Here is a 17233-nt window from a genome sequence, read left to right as displayed (position 1 = left end):
GTGGTGTCACCTTATCTAACTAACCTGATACTGATACTGATAAAATTTCAGTTTAAGTTTCTTCCATCGCTATCACCAAATAAATTTTAGATGAAGATGATGTTCACTTTGAGATCCTCATCTTCTAAATATGAAAACAACACAGATTTTCGGCGGGTGAGTATTAATTTATGAGCATATAAACCGCCATAGTTTTATGTTGGTTAGTTCCTTCTTTTCTATGGCGTCATCTTGTTTAATTGGTCTGATAAAGACAAAATCTCAACTCATGTTTCTTCCTCTTTTCTTGCATATTTTTTTCAACTATCGCCACCTAATAGGTAACACATATCCTTAACTTTGTCAATTCAACATTCTCTCATTCATCGTAAACAACTGTATACACATAGAGAGTGAAAGAATAAAGGTGTCAGATATGGAGAAAGTGAAGGTTTTCATCAAGAAGATTGAGAACATAACAAACAGGCAAATTACATTCTCTAAGAGGAGGAAAGGCCTCGTCAAGAAAGCTTATGAACGTTCTATTTTCTGTAATGTTGATATTGCTCTCATCACGACAGACCTGCTCTCTTTTCTTTCAGCACAAGGTTCAATTACTGCACAATACAAATATTTATTCATTTTTATGGAGTTATTATTAAGTATTCTGAGAGTACAATAAAATGATTCACTTTTTATTAATCATTTTATACTACATACGCTAAAGAACTTTATCATAAATACTCAACTTGTTATTTAATCAATATACAGTGTAAGAACTATAATTTATACTCAACTGCCTAATAATTTTTTATTTTTATGTAAAGCACGTTAGATGTGTTATAATAGCACATGTTTTGAACCAAAATCAAACCAACCTTACTATATATTTACTTAATATTTTATTAATTTTTCATGAAAAAATATACTATAATAAATATCAAAATAATTTTGAGAAAATAAAAAATTAGTATAATTTTTTTTAATTGAAAGTAAATATATGTTTGAATATATTTTATTTTAGTGAATGAATATTTATTTAAATGTTATTAATTATAAAATTTTTTATCTATTTTATGATTTAGTATATTTATGATAATTTTCTTCCCAAATACTTTAGAGTTATAATTCAAGATTTAGGGTGAAAAATTTATAATTTAAGATCTAAAATTTGAGATAAATAAAATAAAATTAAAAAAAAACTAAGGTTGGCAAGTTGGTTATCTAACATTATTAATTTTATTATTAATAAAAATCTTAAAAAATATCAAATGCTATTAATAAAATTCTTATCTTCTTTATGGATAAAAAACTTAATCCTAACAATTATATTTAAAAAAATTAAAGAAAAAAGTACAAATTAAATAAATAATATAGAGATAAAATCATTTATTTTGTAGATTAAATTAGAACTTTTTTATTTTATTATCTTATCAATAATGTGACAAGACTCGAACTCAAAACCTCCAAAAAAAGGAGAGATTACTTCATTTGAGTTATAGCTTAGTGGCAATTATATATATGCTTTACTATAAAATGAAGGTGGAATAATATTTTTCGCTATCTAGATTCGAGTCTGTATTCATTTATTTTTATTTAAAGTAGTACGTTCATCATACAAAAAATTTAATAAAACAACTTAATTTTAATTCATGTCACAAATTAATTAAATTGGGTTGGTTTAATTGTTAGCTATTAGTTCTAATTGGAGATTTGTCTTGTGCATGAGGATAGATTAATTTTTAGCTCATCATAAAAGGATAGTGTGAAAAAACCAAAACAAATTTCACATACCTTGATACCCAGAGCCAGGCTAACTTTTTAACTTCTAGATGGTAGCATCGCCTGATTAAGTATAAGAATAGATATTAAATCAATAAAAATAGATCAATGCTAATGCTATTTGCTAATGATTTTTTCAGCTGGCACATTACTTATTATCATTGTCATCACTAAACAAGTTTTAGACAAAAATGATGTTCACTTGGATCTATATCTTCTGACATGAAAATAACACAAATTTTAAAAGTGAATATTAATATATGAGCATATAAACAACCACAATTTTTATGTTGGTTAATAGTTAGTTCCATCCCTACTCTGTGGCGTCACCTTATCTAATTGGTCTGATAAGACAAAATTCCAGTTTAAGTTTTAGATGAAGATGTTGTTTACTCTGGAATCTTCATCTTTTGAATATGAAAACAATACGGGACTGAATGTCAATTTATGAGAATATAAACCGCCATAATTTTATATTGGTTAGTTTCTTCCATTCTCTGTGGCGTCATCTTGTTTAATTGGTTTGATAAAGATAAAATCTCAACCCATGTTTCTTCATCAATAGGTAACATTCTCTATAGGTAACACATGCTTAACTTCATCAATTCAGCATTTTCTGATTCATCATAAACAGCTTTAAACACATACAGAATGAAAGAATAGAGTTGTTAGATATGGGGAGAGTGAAGGTTCCCATAAAAAAGATTGAGAACATAACAAACAGGCAAATTATATTTTCTAAGAGAAAGAATGGTCTCATTAAGAAAGCTTACGAGCTTTCTGTTCTCTGTGATGTTGATGTTGTTCTCATCACGTTCTCTCCTTCTGGCAGACCAGCTCTCTTCTCTTCCAGTACAAGGTTTAATTTCTCCACACTACAAACATTCATTCATTTTTACGGAGTTATTATAATAGCACATGAATTACTCACTTCCCTTTTCTTTGTTTTGGTGATACTACCCTTTTCTTTTAATATATGTTTTAAAGCTTTGATGAAATTCTAGAGCGATATATTAATTTTCCACCACAAGAGCGCCAAAAGTAAGATTTCTTATTAAAATTATATAGTGAGATTTGATTTTATTTTATTCTTATTTTTTGAACTAATTTTTTTCTTCTGTGGTTTTTGACACCTTCGCATCTCTCAAAGGATCTATAACCAAGAGGTAATAATATAGTCTTGTATGGCAATATTTTGAAATAAGCTTCATTCTTAGCTTCAAAAGTTGCTGATAGCATTTACTAGTACTACTAATTTTCATTGTCTTTCTATCTAGAACGTGCAGAGGATGATTAATAAATTGAAAATTGAAGCAGAACAAATATGCCAAGTCCCTAGGTATTTTTTTTCTATACAACTCTTGATTGAAAATATCGAACTTTATTAGAGGATGATCACACCATCACTTAATCCTCAAAAGATACACAAATAATTGAGTTATGGTTTCATATTCCAATAGCTGAATTTGACCACAGCCTTATTTGGTTTTGAATATATTGGTCTTGCGATGTAGCCCGGTTAATTCAGATTTCCAGCTTGAGGTAATATAAATGAAAATTTTATCTTATATAAAAAAATTATCAACTTCAACTAATATCATGTTAATTAGACTGATCATTCTGTGTCATGTGTTATTCAGAAAATTCAAAAAGAATTATATATTTACAAGTCTCAGTTAGAAGAAATGGAGAAACGACTAAGGTGAGTGTCTCAGAGTTTATGTTTGGAATCTCAAACTTTCGTGTAATTTTTTATGGAAGTTTTACCTTTTTTTTACTATTTTTTCTTTCTAAGACCGAGTACGAGTTCATCTTCTTTAGTTAGACTATTAATTAAAAAAATATTTCTTATTACCAATTTTGCCATTTATTATCTATACGATGAATTTTTTTATAATTTTTTCACTAATACTCTCGTTTATGTATGTTATTATTTTCTATGAAGTTCGTATTATTATTTGTTTATGAGTTTTTTTTACTGCTTTTATTATTTCTTTTTTTATGGAATTTTTTTATTTTGTGATTCTGTTAATCCTATTAGAAATATTAAATTAAATAAAAATTGGAGCATAAAAATATTATTAGGATCAGTAAAAAATTATAGTTTAAATAGTATTAAAGAAGACTAAAAGTAAGTCAGAGAATACTAAAAGTATTATAAAAAGAATATTATAATTTATTTAAATGATTAAAATAAAATAATATTTAAATTCATATTATTTTCAATAATTTTTAATCTGATGTTGAGTAATATAATCTAAATAATATTTAATTTATTACCATCTATTTTATACAGAAGTTGTCAAATATAAACTTGTTAATACTAACTCCCCTTCAATCAAAATCAATTTTGTAAAATAATATTACCATCTATGCTTTCTTACAATCAATTATGTTGGTTAAGAAAAGAAATAAAGCATAGCATGGCCACCATTGAATTGGTTCTCACAAATTTTTTAGGATATTTGAAGGTGATCCATGTGAGATCACTACACTTTTTTGAGGCTGAATATCGCCAGCATATTCTTCAGCAAACTCTAGAGCAAGTGCAGTTAAGAAAGGTAAGATAATAATATACTCATAAGTTTAGGGTGTTAATGGTATGCATTAACAAAGCTTAATGAAAATACAATTCACAATCTTGTTTTGAACAATGTGTCTTGGAGGAAGAGTTTAATTTTGGTGTATCTAATCAACAGGTATGTTTTTCTCATCACCTCCATAAATTTGTTTACATATATATTTCCCATTTTCAAATATATATTGGATTGGACAAATTTATTTTACAAAAAAATACAGCAAAATATAGAATTTGATGAGAATAGAACTTTTGCATAGGATGCCAGATTAAGATTATTATTTTTATATCAGGTGGATCTTGCAAACACGGTAGATGTAGATGGATTATTTTTTGGCGGGACATCAAATAATTCAGTAGAGTGGCTCCCAGAGGAAGATCCAAATGTTGATATTCTCAACTTTGTAGATGCCTATACTCCTGCTCCTCTTTGGTAACATTTTAATTTAAGAGGAATATACTATACATTATTTTTGTGTACAATTCTTTTGTGTACAATATTCTGTGTTCTCTTCAGGGATCAACAATCACATAGTGCTGTTGTTGACATGTTAAGCACAAGTTCTACCCTTGTGCCTTATACAAACACCCTTCAACTTCAAATGAATCCAGAGAATAATAGTTCAGAAGTCTGCACACTATCTCCTGAGTTTGGACAAGTTATAGATATCAATGGTTCCTCTTGGGAGCAACTCTATGATTTAGGTACTTTTATTACTAGCTATTTATGAGTTTAGATTAATAGATTATCACTTTAAGGAGAAGCATAGTTTTGAATTTGATCTTTGGAGCAATTTCGATTTGGTGGCAGGGAATGGATCTTTGTCAATAGCAGAGGCAAGGGAGCAAGAACAACTAATTGAACAATATCTGTCTCAGTTTTCTTCTTTAGACATCTTAATATCCGATCAACATCATCAAATATGATGAATACCATCTTAGTTTAATTTGCTTCTAGAAAATAAAACATCTTAGAGTTACTTCTTTTTTTTTTCCTGGATGAGACAAATTAGTTTTTGATTTGCTAGTCTGCAATACATACAGGTTGGTTTCTTTCATAACTGATGTCAATTTCTACCTTTCTAGTTTCAACTTTCAAATACATCTTTTATAATCACATGCTAAAAACAGCTTCGGTTTTTATGTGCCTGTTATAACTAATTCTGAAAACAATTACTATATTACAAACTGGCTTATTATGGTTTCTGCTTTCTAGATAATGAAAAGGAATTGCTAAATTTGAGGCCTAACAAGAGATGCCAAATCGTATTAATGAACAGAAATTGGTTTACAAAATTCCCATTTGTACAATGGTATATAATCATTAAAACAAATAGTAAAACCACCATAACTTTCACTTCTATGTCTAGGGTAATCTCAAAAGGATTTACATTCTTAACTCAAAAGGCCAACACTGTTATCATGTGTCCATATCCTTGATGATCATTAACACTACACCCTGCATCACAAAAAACACATAAAATTCAAGTTACCAAATACTGAATTTCAAATTTAGTTACACTCATGATAGTTAGTTATGTTGACTGCATTTGCCATTATAATTGAAGATCAGCATTGAATGAACTTCACAATAAGCATTCAGCACGTAGTTAAAGTCATTAAAGTACTAGTCCCTTACCTATATAGCATCACTCATAAAAGTTTTCTTCATAAAAGTCATCTTCAAAGCATGAATTCGGTATCTGGGGAGGGGAAGGAAAGTTTGCCACATACTTGAACTGTACAGCACAAAGATCCCAAAGGTCATTCAAGTTCAAAGAATGAAGGTAATAACAAAAAGGAATGCAAACATACAATGTAAAAATACACACCTTGTGCTGCTTGTATTTCTTCCTAATAGCTTCGAAGCATGCTCCCCTTCTTCCCAAATACAAGTCAAGTAAGATCAGAACACATTCTTTCAACTGAAGTGAATCATATCCAGTGCGGTCATAAAGGGTTAAAGTCTGAAACAAGCAGAAAAACATCATCATAAATGCCTTAAATCACAGGTTAAAATCTATAACAATAATAATATAATATTAAACACATACCCATGGGTTCGATTTAGGCGACATGATAAATCTAGCAAGAAATATAACAGCAGCAGCCACCAAAGAAGGCAAGAACTTCAAACATCCATATTCCAACAAGCTTAGTTCAGCAAGGTAATAACACAGAAACTCAAACTGCAACTTTTGACCCTTTTGACTCTCACAAGCAATCTCATTAAACCTCCTGCAATCCATAATTACAAAACTATTAATCAACTTCAATTCCAATTGGGATCTATAATATGTTACATTTGCAACAACAGAATAATAATTACCTTAAAAAGGTCTTAATAGTTGGGCTACCCATTTCAAAATTCAAAGAGTTCAGTATGTTAGCTTCCATTTCCACTACCTATAATGATATACCAATGGCACCCTAAGTGAGTGGAAAATCCACCAAATACCAAAACGAAAGTCAGTGTTACAAAATCATTTACACGTGACTATGAAATATTTACCTCTGATTTCTTGTATGTGTTATCAGTGATAAAGCAGAACTCCTCCACATGAGGAGGATTAATCTCTTCATATTTCCTGAACATTAGACACAAATACGAATAACAACACTTTAAAACTGATTAAAATCTAGCAAATGATGAAGTTGGTGAAGACTTACGCGGCAATGAGCATTGATGAAACACCGAGCAACTGAAGATAAGGCTTGGTGACACGATTCGTGGAGAGATACCTATCAATGTAAGAAATTGAAAGATATAGTGTGTCAGAGAGAAGCTTGTATTCCTCTGCAACTTCCACTAACCAATCCACCAAAATCCCTCTCATGTTCGCAGTTACATCTTTCTGAATCCTCTCAAGGTAATCAACTCTCGGTCTTCTATTCTTCTCCAACTGAGAAAAAAATCAGCACTCATCAGAATCAATACAAGACCCACCCCCCAAAAACACCAACATGAAATGCTAAAAGGTGCAATTTTTCTTGAGACCCAAAATTTACCTCCATCTTCCGAAGGTACAGATAGATATCAGAGGCAACAGGGTCAACATTGAGCTTGTCATCTTCATCATCAAGCACATTCTCTTTCTCCTTGACAACCTTCATGTTCTTGTCGGCGACAGAGGCTTTCTTGGGCTTGGCATTGTTGAGGCATTTGGATTTTGGTTTCTGAGTATTCAAATTTTCAGTAGGAAAATTGGTAATTTCACCCAACACAACGCGCTTCCTCTTGAGGGGTTGAGTCTCAGTGAGGTTTGCGGTGATGGCCCTCCTCTTTGCGGCGGCACGAGTCTCCATCTCTGAAGGTGGCTCTCGTTGAAGAAAGGGGACAGAGAAAGCGAGAGGGTAATAAGAAGGAGCAGAGAAGAGAGGAAGAGGGTGCCAAGTTTGAAGGGAGGGATATTGAAAGAGACAACTGGATTTATAGTATGATAAGTATGAAGCATGAAGAGCGCCATTTGAGGGAAAATTTCAAAACAGAGAAAGACAGAGAAGATTAATGAAAATGAAAATAGTTTGAGAATTAAGAGTGCCGCTACTGGTAAAAAATGAAAATGGGTTGACGAAATTTTGAAAAAATGAAAATGAAATGTTGTGAAGAGTGAAGCGTAATTTGTGTTTTCGTAGGGCGGGGATGGCGCCAATATTATGCTCCCCTAATTCAGAATTTTTGTTTTCTAAAACAATTTAGCGTGTATTTGGATTACAGTTTGTAAACGAAAGTTTACATAAAATTGATTTTGCAAACTTGATTTTGATAAAAAGTAAGTTTGTGTTAAAGTGATTTATGTTTAATAATTTTTGTATCAAAATTGGTTATTGTAAAATAAATGTTGTTTGACTTATACTATTTAAAATCACTTTTAGATAAAAAAATTACTAAAATAGACCTCAACTTAAATAATTTTTTTATATTATCTTATTATTTTAATTTAGATATTTAAATAAATCTTATTAATTAATTTTATAATAAAATTAATATTTACTTACTAAAATAAAAATAACATATAAAAATAGATAAAATATATTTTTAAATAAAAATAAAACAATATAAATTTTAGATATATATATAAAAAAATATTTAATCAAATATGTTACATTTTTTTAAGTATTAACTAAGAATGTACTTTAGTATTTTTTTACATCGTACTCTTATTCTAGTACTCTCAATAATCTTATTCTTAATATTAATTTGGAATTCAACGTTTATGATTTTTTTATTATCTATGATTACTTTTTTATTTAATTGATTTTTTTAATGGAAGCATAATCTATATTATAAAAAATTACACTAAAATATAGTATATGAGAATTACAATTATAAAAGAGAGTACTAAAAATAATAAAAAATTAAATATTTACTTTATAGTAATTGAAACAAATCTGAAAATTCTTGATGATCTTTTTATATAGTATATTTTTAGTACTCTTTTTTTATTATGCTATAATTTTTTACTATTATTATTATTTACAGTTAAATTTTTGTTTAATTTACTTTACCTAATAGAATCAATAAATCATATTATAAAAAGATAATAACAAACATAATACACAAAAATCACAATTATAAAAGTGTATAATATCAAACAAACAGTTGAAAAAAAATAAAAAATAGAAAAAATAGAGCTCATATAAATAAAAATAATAAGAATTTTATAAATAATATAATAACATACATGAAGCATAAAGTTGGTAAAAGATAAATACATGGTTAGTATCCATAGCTAAAAGTCCGTTAAAAAAACGCAGAAGCTAAAAATAGTTGCTTCTTGTAAACGTTGGTTTTGGTAGCAAAATCACTTCTGCGTTTATGAAAAAAAAGTTTGCCAAACTAAAAGTTGAAGCTTTCAAGAAGTATAAACGTGCTTTTTCCCTTCCAACGAGTTTCCCAAACACACCCTTAGTTAGGTAACAAAAAAGGTTCTACATAATAATAAGTCAATAAATGTTATTGAATCGAGAAAGTATGAAAAAATAATTACTTTTGTGAATAATTTGTAGTTTTGGATAGGGGGGTTATTGGTTCGGTTTGGTTTGGTTTTGGACTAAAAACCAACTGAACCGATATGTTCGGTTTCTACAGACACACAACTGTTTGATTTGCTGCTTTTACAACAACCGAACCGAATCAACAGCGATTTGGTTCGGTCGGTTTTTTCGATTTTTAATCTCTAATGAGAAAAATATGAATCATAATAATTAGAGGTTCAAAATAGTCAAAAAACTAAAATAATAAGAGTAAAACATTGAAATGGTTAAGGATTGAGGATTTTTGTTGTTAGGTTAAAGATTAAAATGGTTAAAACATTTAAATTGATGCATATGTTTGGTTCGGTTTGGTTTCTATCGAGCCAACCGAAAACTGAACTAAACCGATCGGTTTTGTCAGGAAAAAACAAAAAAAATCGATTTTTTCATTTTTCAAATTGGTTGTTGTAATTTTCGGTTCGGTTTGCGGTAATTTTCGGTCCAGTTCGATAACTTACACCTCTAGTTTTGTACAATAAGCTTAAAGAAAAAGGTATTTTAAAAATTAAAAATTAAAATTTTAATTAATTATTTAAATTTAAATTTTGAAATTTAAAAAATTAGGATTAATAGTTAAATTCATTCATACTACGTGCAGCAACTCTAATATCATAATAACCACCAGATATCTCCTCTCTCTCGTGCTACCGCCCCTCACATTTGTCATTCCATCCCCTCTACGCCGACTGTGCCGCCGCCGTTGGAGTAGACTGCTGACACTACCAAAATCAACCCTCGTGCACTTGTTCATCTGTAACGGGGACCAATCCATCCGCAATCACACCCGTGTCTCCCTTTTGCTGTTGCAACATCCGTCGGACGTGCTGTTGTGGCCACAATCACACATCAATTCTCGCTGGAGTGATAGTATCGGAATTCGTACCGAACCTGATTGGGATCCACTTGATCTTTGGCGCATTCGTGTTCGGATTGACGATTCTGAAGGGATGGAATTTCGCGGAGAGGCTGATAGAGAGTATCGAGGATTTCGTATCTGGGTTGTTGTTGCCGCTGTACTTCGCTTTGAGTGGGTTGAAGACTGACTTGGCAAAGATACGTGGCAGGAAGGCTGGTGCATCAGATTCAAGATATCAAGAAGGCGAGTGCTTTGTTTCATGGTGTTCAACTTGGCTTTTTTGGATTTCGCTCCACTTACACCTTTAAGGTATATACATCAACGGACGAATTTAGATTTGGAAGTTCAATTCACTGGGTATGTAGATAAATATTTTAATTCTTAATTGGATGGTTATTTTGTTTGATTCAGTTTAAGTATATACAATTAACAAATGCTGAATAGTCATTTCACTAGGTAGTCGGATGATTAATTTAATAACTACGTGGATAGTTGTTTGATGGCCGGTGAGGGAGTTTCTAACACTGGAGAGGTGGGATGATTGATGAGTATGGAGTAGCAAGCGGTGGGAAAGGGGAAGAGAGTGTTTGGATAAATTTCATTGGTAAATTAGGGTTGGGATAGTTAATTTTTTGAAATAACTGTTTGGGTTTCTTTTTTTTCCTTAATTGGGTCAAATTTAAAACTCATTGTATACATTGTCAAGATTTCTCATTGTCTTTTATATTAATTAATTATCATTAATTAGTATTTTTTATTGCTAACGAGTTATAGTTTAAATAGCATAATCTTCTCATCTATCTATCTAGCTATTCTTAATATATAAAAGTATATGGATAAGTTTATCTACATTACTTTTAAAACATCTTTTTCCTCTTACTAATGCTATGTCAGCATTTACTAAAATAATACTCGAAAGTTTATGCTAATGACAAAAATAACTTTTAAAAATATAAACAACAAATAAGTCAACGAATGATTTGAAAACGAAACAAAAATAACCAATAAATATTATATTTTTTATAAATGTAAAAAAATTATTGTATTAAACAAACTACTTATCTATCTAATCTGAATTTTTATCGAGACATCTATGTAACTATTTCTAAAGGCTTTAAAATCGTCAGGGATAAATTTTACGAATTTATTATAAGTAATTTTTCTTCAATAGTTGTGATTGATAGATGACAAGTAGTATTATTATGAGATTGGATAAGGTAAAAGGATTCAAATCGAGTGAGGCTTAGGAAAATTATATTCATTGTATATAACCCTCGTCTTATGAGTGGGGTAAGACCTTGTCAGGATGATGTGAATGTTTAAGCTTCTAAATATAGTGATTTGTTGAATGAGATATGATTAATTTTGGGGATGGCGGTTTCGTTCCACCCACAATGAAGATGGTGGTGTGGTGCCGCTTAATATTTTACGATGATTATTATCATGAATGATGGTATTGGTAAGGATAGAGGTTTTGTTCCGCTTGCGTGATTATGAATGAAATATGACTATTGAGGTAGCCCTCGCTTGTATAATTGCCCTGCTATTGTGGTATACTTTGTGGCTTCTCGTTTAAATTGCTTTGCCTCGCTTGGTTTCTTGGGTAGGTTATTGTTGTTTTGAGGTATTGGAGGATTGGGAAGGTACAGGAGTGCTGGTTCGTTATGGTAAGGTTTACCAAGGTCGTGGTCACAACAGATGGAGCTCTGATGACTTCTTGGATCAGCGACCGGTTCCCAAGGGCCGTCTTAGTACTCGCTAGTTTGGAGAGCAAATTGGCTCTCGCCTTTCATTCCTGGGGAATGTGTTGGACGATTACTTCGTCAAATCCGGCCATAAATTATTTGACTTTGGATAAGTATTGTTGCAGCAAGGGATCCTGTGTTTGGTAGTTCCCGTTTACTTGGTAGCTAACCAATTGGTAGTCGCTACAAACTTAATAGTTTTTTCGCCCCGACTTCCCTTGCCAGTGTCAATCCAGTCAAGAGGGCCTCGTACTCAACTTGGTTGTTGGAGATCGAAAATTCATACCAAATGGAATGTTCAATAGTGATCCCATTCTCGTTTTTCAGTATAATCCTTGCACCTACAGAATTGGTGTTTGATGAGCCGTCGACGTGGAGCTCCCATGACTCTAGGGGTTCACTTCCGGGGGTCATTTCGACAACGAAGTCCGCTAGGGCCTGAGCCTTAATCATGCTTTTGGGTTCGAATCTTATCTCGTATTGAGATAGCTCGACCGATCGGGCTATGTGTCCTTTGGTCGTCTCCTCGGATGAGCAATGCTGCTAACGCCTCTTCAGTTATAGACAAGTAAAGGTACAAGGTCTCACCCATTTTGGATTTTAAGAGTATGAGTGGTTTCACCAGCACTCTTTTGGAGTGTCGGAAGGCCTCCTCATACTCGGGCTCCTAGTTGAAGCTTATACTATTTTTCATGAGTTTAAAGAAGATGATGACTTTTTGGGGTAATGCTCCGAAGAATTGCGAGAGGGCGGCAAGTTATCCTGTTAGTTTTTGGACATCCTTGAGGTTTGCTGGGATGCTCATCTCGAGAATGGTCCTACACTTTATCGGGTTTGCTTCTACTCCGCGCTATGTGATCATGAAGTCCAGGAACTTCTCTCAGCTTCCATCTCGAAAGTGCATTTTGTGGAATTTAGTCTTTACAATCATTTGGGATTAGGGGTGGCAAAACGGGTCGAGCCTGTCAGGTTGATCCGCTAAACCCGCTAAAAAAGGCAGGTCGGGCTAGAATTTGGAGCCTGCCAACTTTAAAAAGCCCGCCAAACCCGGTTTTGGCGGGGCGGGACGGGCCGGTCTACAGGGTTGAAGATTTTTTTTATTAAATAAAATAGTGATTATAAAATTAATAATTATAAAATTTTTAAACACTTTTTTTTTCATTTTTTGTGTTTTATTCTTCTTGTAATTATTAACTTTATTTATTTTATTTTATAATTTCGTATATATGCTCAAATTATGTGACTTATTTTTTAAAATAAAGATGATTTTATTGACAAATATTATTTTGAATAATTTTATTAAATTATAAAAAAATAGTAAAAAAATTATATTATAATTTGACTATTTTTTATTTGTATTTAATTTTTAGTTATTTTTTTGGTTAATTTTAATGATTTTAATTTAGCAAAAAAAAGAGTCAAGCGCGCTAACCCGCCGACCCGCCAATCCGCCGTAATGCAGGGTGGACTAGCATTTTGAACCAATTTTAGTTGGCGGGGCAGATCGGTCCGCCCCGTTTATAGGGCGAGCCGGCCCGCTTTGCCACCCCTATTTGGGATTGATACTTGATACTGTTTTCTTATACATCAGTAGATAATTATTTGTTATTCGGTAACAGAAGTCAATTTGTCTATTTTTCTTAATAGCTGGTGACTTAGTTGAGGTTTAAGAATGATTAAAGTGCACTATGTCCTATAAAAAAATGTCAGAATTGAATGGGATATTTGAATGTACACTTTGTAAAAATTGTATAAAATCTCCAAGTAAATTTTGAAGAGTTTACCGATTACCATGACTTGGGGGTGAAGCGGAAAAGAAGCGCGCCGTCCCCGCCATATATGAAAAACACCAAAACCAAATCTCACAAAACACACTCTAAAACCGAAACCGAGTAGCGGCATTTCAAATCCAAAGTCCAAACCGAAACCCACTTTTCCTTTTTCAGAAAAACACTTCAGTTTGGCGCTCTTCTAATTCTTAATTATTAACATGTTCCATTATTTTAACTTCACAATCCTGAATCCCCACTCCACACTCCACACTCCACACCATCGGATCCTTCTTCATTCCTCTCTCTGTGGCTCTTCTCTTCTCTGTTCCAATACATACCACTCTTAACGGAGATGGAGACACGCGCCGCCGCAAAGAGAAGAGCCACCGCCCCCACCCAACTTGAGATTCAGCACCTCAAGAAGCAGCGTGTTGTCTTGGCCGAACTCCCCAATTTACCCAACCTCATTCAATCCCCCATCAACAGGAAACCCCATTCCACCATTGAAGCAAAATCACTCAAGTTCCACGATCCCAGTCTTATCGACGCGCCTTATGTTTCCGACATACATAGCTATCTTCATTCAATGGAGGTTGGTATCGCGCTTTTCTTTTCTTTTCTTTCTTCATTCTGGTGTGTCAATTTTCTTAGATTTGGATGCTCTTTTTCTTGTCAGATGGAGAAGAAGAGAAGGCCAATGGTTGATTACATTCAAAAAGTTCAGAAAGAAGTTACCGCTAACATGAGAGGTGTATTGGTGGATTGGTTGGTAGAGGTTGCAGACGAGTACAAACTTCTCTCAGAGACTCTTTTTCTCTCTGTTTCTTACATTGATAGATTTCTATCTATAAACCCTGTTTTTCGATCCAAGTTTCAGTTACTCGGTGTTTCCTCCATGCTCATTGCATCGTAAGCATTCATTCAACGCCTTTTCGTTATGCTTTATCTTATCAAACCTCATAATTCTAATTAATTAATTAATTAATTATTGTTTTCTCGCTTCTCAATGTTCAGGAAGTATGAAGAAATCAACCCTCCCAATGTAGAGGAGTTCTGCTACATCACTGAAGATACATACACGAAATCACAGGTAAATTTAAAAAATAAATGTGCTTTGTTAATTCTCATTGCTTCAATTTCGTGGATCTTGTTTTGTTCTTTGTCAATCCTCACTCAATTCTTGTAAATGTAGGTTGTACGGATGGAAGCTGACATACTCAAATCCCTAAAGTTTGAAATGGGGAACCCTACTGTTAAGACCTTTCTATCTATGTATTCAGGAATTGCTTCTATAGATAAAAAAGTAAGCTTGCTTCTACTTTGTGATTTCAAAACCTCTATTACATTGAATTAACACTAAGTCTCTACCTTTTCCTTTTTCCTATTGTGTCAGATTAAGAATTCTCAGGTTGAATTTTTGAGCTGCTATCTTGCTGAGCTAAGTCTTTTGGACTATGATTGTGTGAAATTCTTGCCTTCTATGGTAGCTGCTTCGGTTATATTTCTTGCCAGATTTATTATCTGGCCTGTGGTGCATCCTTGGGTAAGTATTTGACTCTCTTCTACAAGAAGTTAGGTTCTGTTGCTCAAGGCACTTATTGAATTTAGTACATTTTGCAGACTTCATCCTTGTGCGAATGCTCCGGTTATACATCGCTTGAACTTAAAGAATGTGTTCTGATCTTACATGACTTGTATTTGTCGAGAAGGGCAGCATCTTTATCAGCTGTTCGGGACAAATACAAGCAGCACAAGGTGATCATCTTTCCTTTGTGTTTGTTTTTATTATGGCAAATTGAGTAACACTAACTCTTGATAGTTTTGTTACTGTAACAGTTCAAATGGGTTGCAAATCTGTCTTCCCCACCAAGTATACCAACTTCTTACTTTAAAGAAATGTGATGCAGTGAGAGTACCTCATTGAATTTGTTAAGCGATGGGAGGTTGCTATGCTCCTCACAAGGTGCATGCCATTTTTATCTATGCTATGAAAGGAGCTATTAATTTGGCATTTGGCTATCAACTTCATTGGACCAAACACCATTGGGATTGGGATGGTGAATGGTACTCAGCATATGGCACAACACAGGCCAAAGCATTAAACAGTCGCATGCAGAAGTGTTTTTCCAATTTATTGCTAGCGGATTCTTTGATGATAAAATAATTCATTATTCATTAATTGATTACTTTCATAGATTCATAATGTTGAAATGTTTGCTCTTCAATATGGATGCTCCAAAGTTTGAGAAAATACGATATTTTTCCTCGAGTGAGATGATTTCACTAAATAATTTAACATCAAGAAAATATGTTGGCAAAAGGTTCGAAGAAACATGGAGCTAATACTCATGGTTCTTGAAATTGCAGACCAAATTCAAATTGCACCCACAAATTTCAATTACCTAACAAGGATTCTCAAATTTAATATTGTGCTCGTGTTAGTTTCCGAGCTCATTTTTATTAGTGTGAACTGACAATAGAAATGAAAAACAGTTATATGATATAACAATTTTGGTTTAGGCTCGATTTAGTTCCTTTGATTGAGCATATAAGAGTTCCAAATTTTCCAAATTGATGTCATTGTTGTCTTTGTATGTTGGGAAGCAGTAGTCAAATTTTTAGGAGCTCCACATGGTTTTAGTCACATAGAATTTGAGTGAGAACTCCAATTGAGATAAAGGCGAGAAACTTCTGCACCGGTGTGGTTATGGGATGTGTGTGTCTTGTGTTTTGTTGATCTTAGACCATGATTTTAAAAGGAAAATACTAGTTGTTCTTTAATTTTCAGCTTTTAATTAGTCTTTTAATTTAAATAATATGATTTAATTAAATTTTAATTGAAACACATTTTTATTTTGTAAATAAACATATTGGTAATTAAAATTAATTTAAATTTTAAATATTAGAATTTTTTAAATTTTTTATCCACTTGGTAAAATAGTTATTTTATTATTTTTTCTCTTTCCTATATTCTTCTCTCTCTAATACGTTCTTCTCACTTTTTTCATTTTTCTCTGTTGGTTTTTCTGTCTCGTTCTTTTGGCTGTTCTTCTCTCTTATTCTTCTCATTTTATTCTGTATTATTTCATACTTAATCTTTATTCTGTATATTTTTCTCTCTTGTTCTAATATTATTGCGAATTTGGTTATGAATGATTCACAATAAAAAAAAATTAATGACTATGCAAAAGAAAAAAATTGTTGCGGAAATAAAAATTAATTTTTCTAATATCTTATTCGATAAAATCTCATCTAATATTTTTTATTTTTTATTATTAGTTGAATTTTTTCATTACTTATATATTTGAACATTAACGTTTTTAAAATTATTAAAATTTATGTTCATAAAATTTGTTTTTTTTTTTTTAATTATAACACATATAAATTAAATTATATACAAAATATTTTTGAAACACATCCAAAATCATAAATCTAAAATTTAAATATAAATGTTAAAAATAAAATTAATTTTTTTATATCTTAT

At 31.8% G+C, this 17233-nt stretch overlaps 3 protein-coding genes across 3 annotated transcripts; 2 read left to right on the top strand and 1 right to left on the bottom strand.

The window, feature by feature from the left end:
- The first annotated feature begins 2435 nt into the window (after positions 1 to 2435).
- Positions 2436 to 5266, top strand: LOC112706460 (agamous-like MADS-box protein AGL65). Its single transcript, XM_072200168.1, has 7 exons — positions 2436 to 2620; positions 3276 to 3303; positions 3402 to 3463; positions 4166 to 4322; positions 4633 to 4772; positions 4857 to 5044; positions 5151 to 5266. The coding sequence occupies exons 1-7, from the start codon at positions 2436 to 2438 to the stop codon at positions 5264 to 5266; spliced, it is 876 nt and encodes a 291-aa protein (XP_072056269.1).
- Positions 5267 to 5577: 311 nt separating this feature from the next.
- Positions 5578 to 7776, bottom strand: LOC112706459 (putative cyclin-A3-1). The gene is made up of 8 exons (XM_025757767.3): positions 7349 to 7776; positions 7010 to 7242; positions 6852 to 6927; positions 6669 to 6745; positions 6394 to 6577; positions 6172 to 6306; positions 5979 to 6078; positions 5578 to 5798 (listed from the first exon to the last, which is right to left on the bottom strand). The coding sequence occupies exons 1-7, from the start codon at positions 7643 to 7645 to the stop codon at positions 5989 to 5991; spliced, it is 1092 nt and encodes a 363-aa protein (XP_025613552.1). The 5' UTR covers positions 7646 to 7776; the 3' UTR covers positions 5578 to 5798; positions 5979 to 5988.
- A 6089-nt stretch (positions 7777 to 13865) lies between these two features.
- LOC112706458 (putative cyclin-A3-1) lies at positions 13866 to 16217 on the top strand. Its single transcript, XM_025757765.3, has 7 exons — positions 13866 to 14341; positions 14426 to 14658; positions 14764 to 14839; positions 14942 to 15052; positions 15143 to 15292; positions 15370 to 15504; positions 15586 to 16217. Exons 1-7 carry the CDS (start codon positions 14102 to 14104, stop codon positions 15649 to 15651), a joined length of 1011 nt encoding a protein of 336 aa, XP_025613550.1. The 5' UTR covers positions 13866 to 14101; the 3' UTR covers positions 15652 to 16217.
- Positions 16218 to 17233: the final 1016 nt, after the last annotated feature.

The sequence above is a fragment of the Arachis hypogaea genome, chromosome 8 (assembly GCF_003086295.3).
Source record: "Arachis hypogaea cultivar Tifrunner chromosome 8, arahy.Tifrunner.gnm2.J5K5, whole genome shotgun sequence".
Lineage (NCBI taxonomy): Eukaryota > Viridiplantae > Streptophyta > Magnoliopsida > Fabales > Fabaceae > Arachis > Arachis hypogaea.
This window is presented reverse-complemented; position numbering and strand designations above follow the sequence as displayed.

What these genes read in the sequence shown, in the direction of transcription:
- LOC112706460 (XM_072200168.1), top strand. Translation starts at nt 2,436, where the DNA reads ATGGGGAGAGTGAAGGTTCCCATAAAAAAGATTGAGAACATAACAAAC. An exon ending in GAAATGGAGAAACGACTAAG is followed by an intron (nt 3,464 to 4,165) that starts GTGAGTGTCTCA and finishes ATGTTGGTTAAG; the next exon opens with AAAAGAAATAAAGCATAGCA. An exon ending in AGCAAGTGCAGTTAAGAAAG is followed by an intron (nt 4,323 to 4,632) that starts GTAAGATAATAA and finishes TTTTTATATCAG; the next exon opens with GTGGATCTTGCAAACACGGT.
- LOC112706459 (XM_025757767.3), bottom strand. Translation starts at nt 7,645, where the DNA reads ATGGAGACTCGTGCCGCCGCAAAGAGGAGGGCCATCACCGCAAACCTC. An exon ending in TGTACCTTCGGAAGATGGAG is followed by an intron (nt 7,243 to 7,348) that starts GTAAATTTTGGG and finishes TTTTTTTCTCAG; the next exon opens with TTGGAGAAGAATAGAAGACC. An exon ending in CGCCTAAATCGAACCCATGG is followed by an intron (nt 6,307 to 6,393) that starts GTATGTGTTTAA and finishes TGCTTGTTTCAG; the next exon opens with ACTTTAACCCTTTATGACCG.
- LOC112706458 (XM_025757765.3), top strand. Translation starts at nt 14,102, where the DNA reads ATGGAGACACGCGCCGCCGCAAAGAGAAGAGCCACCGCCCCCACCCAA. An exon ending in TCCTCCATGCTCATTGCATC is followed by an intron (nt 14,659 to 14,763) that starts GTAAGCATTCAT and finishes CTCAATGTTCAG; the next exon opens with GAAGTATGAAGAAATCAACC. An exon ending in ACAAATACAAGCAGCACAAG is followed by an intron (nt 15,505 to 15,585) that starts GTGATCATCTTT and finishes TTACTGTAACAG; the next exon opens with TTCAAATGGGTTGCAAATCT.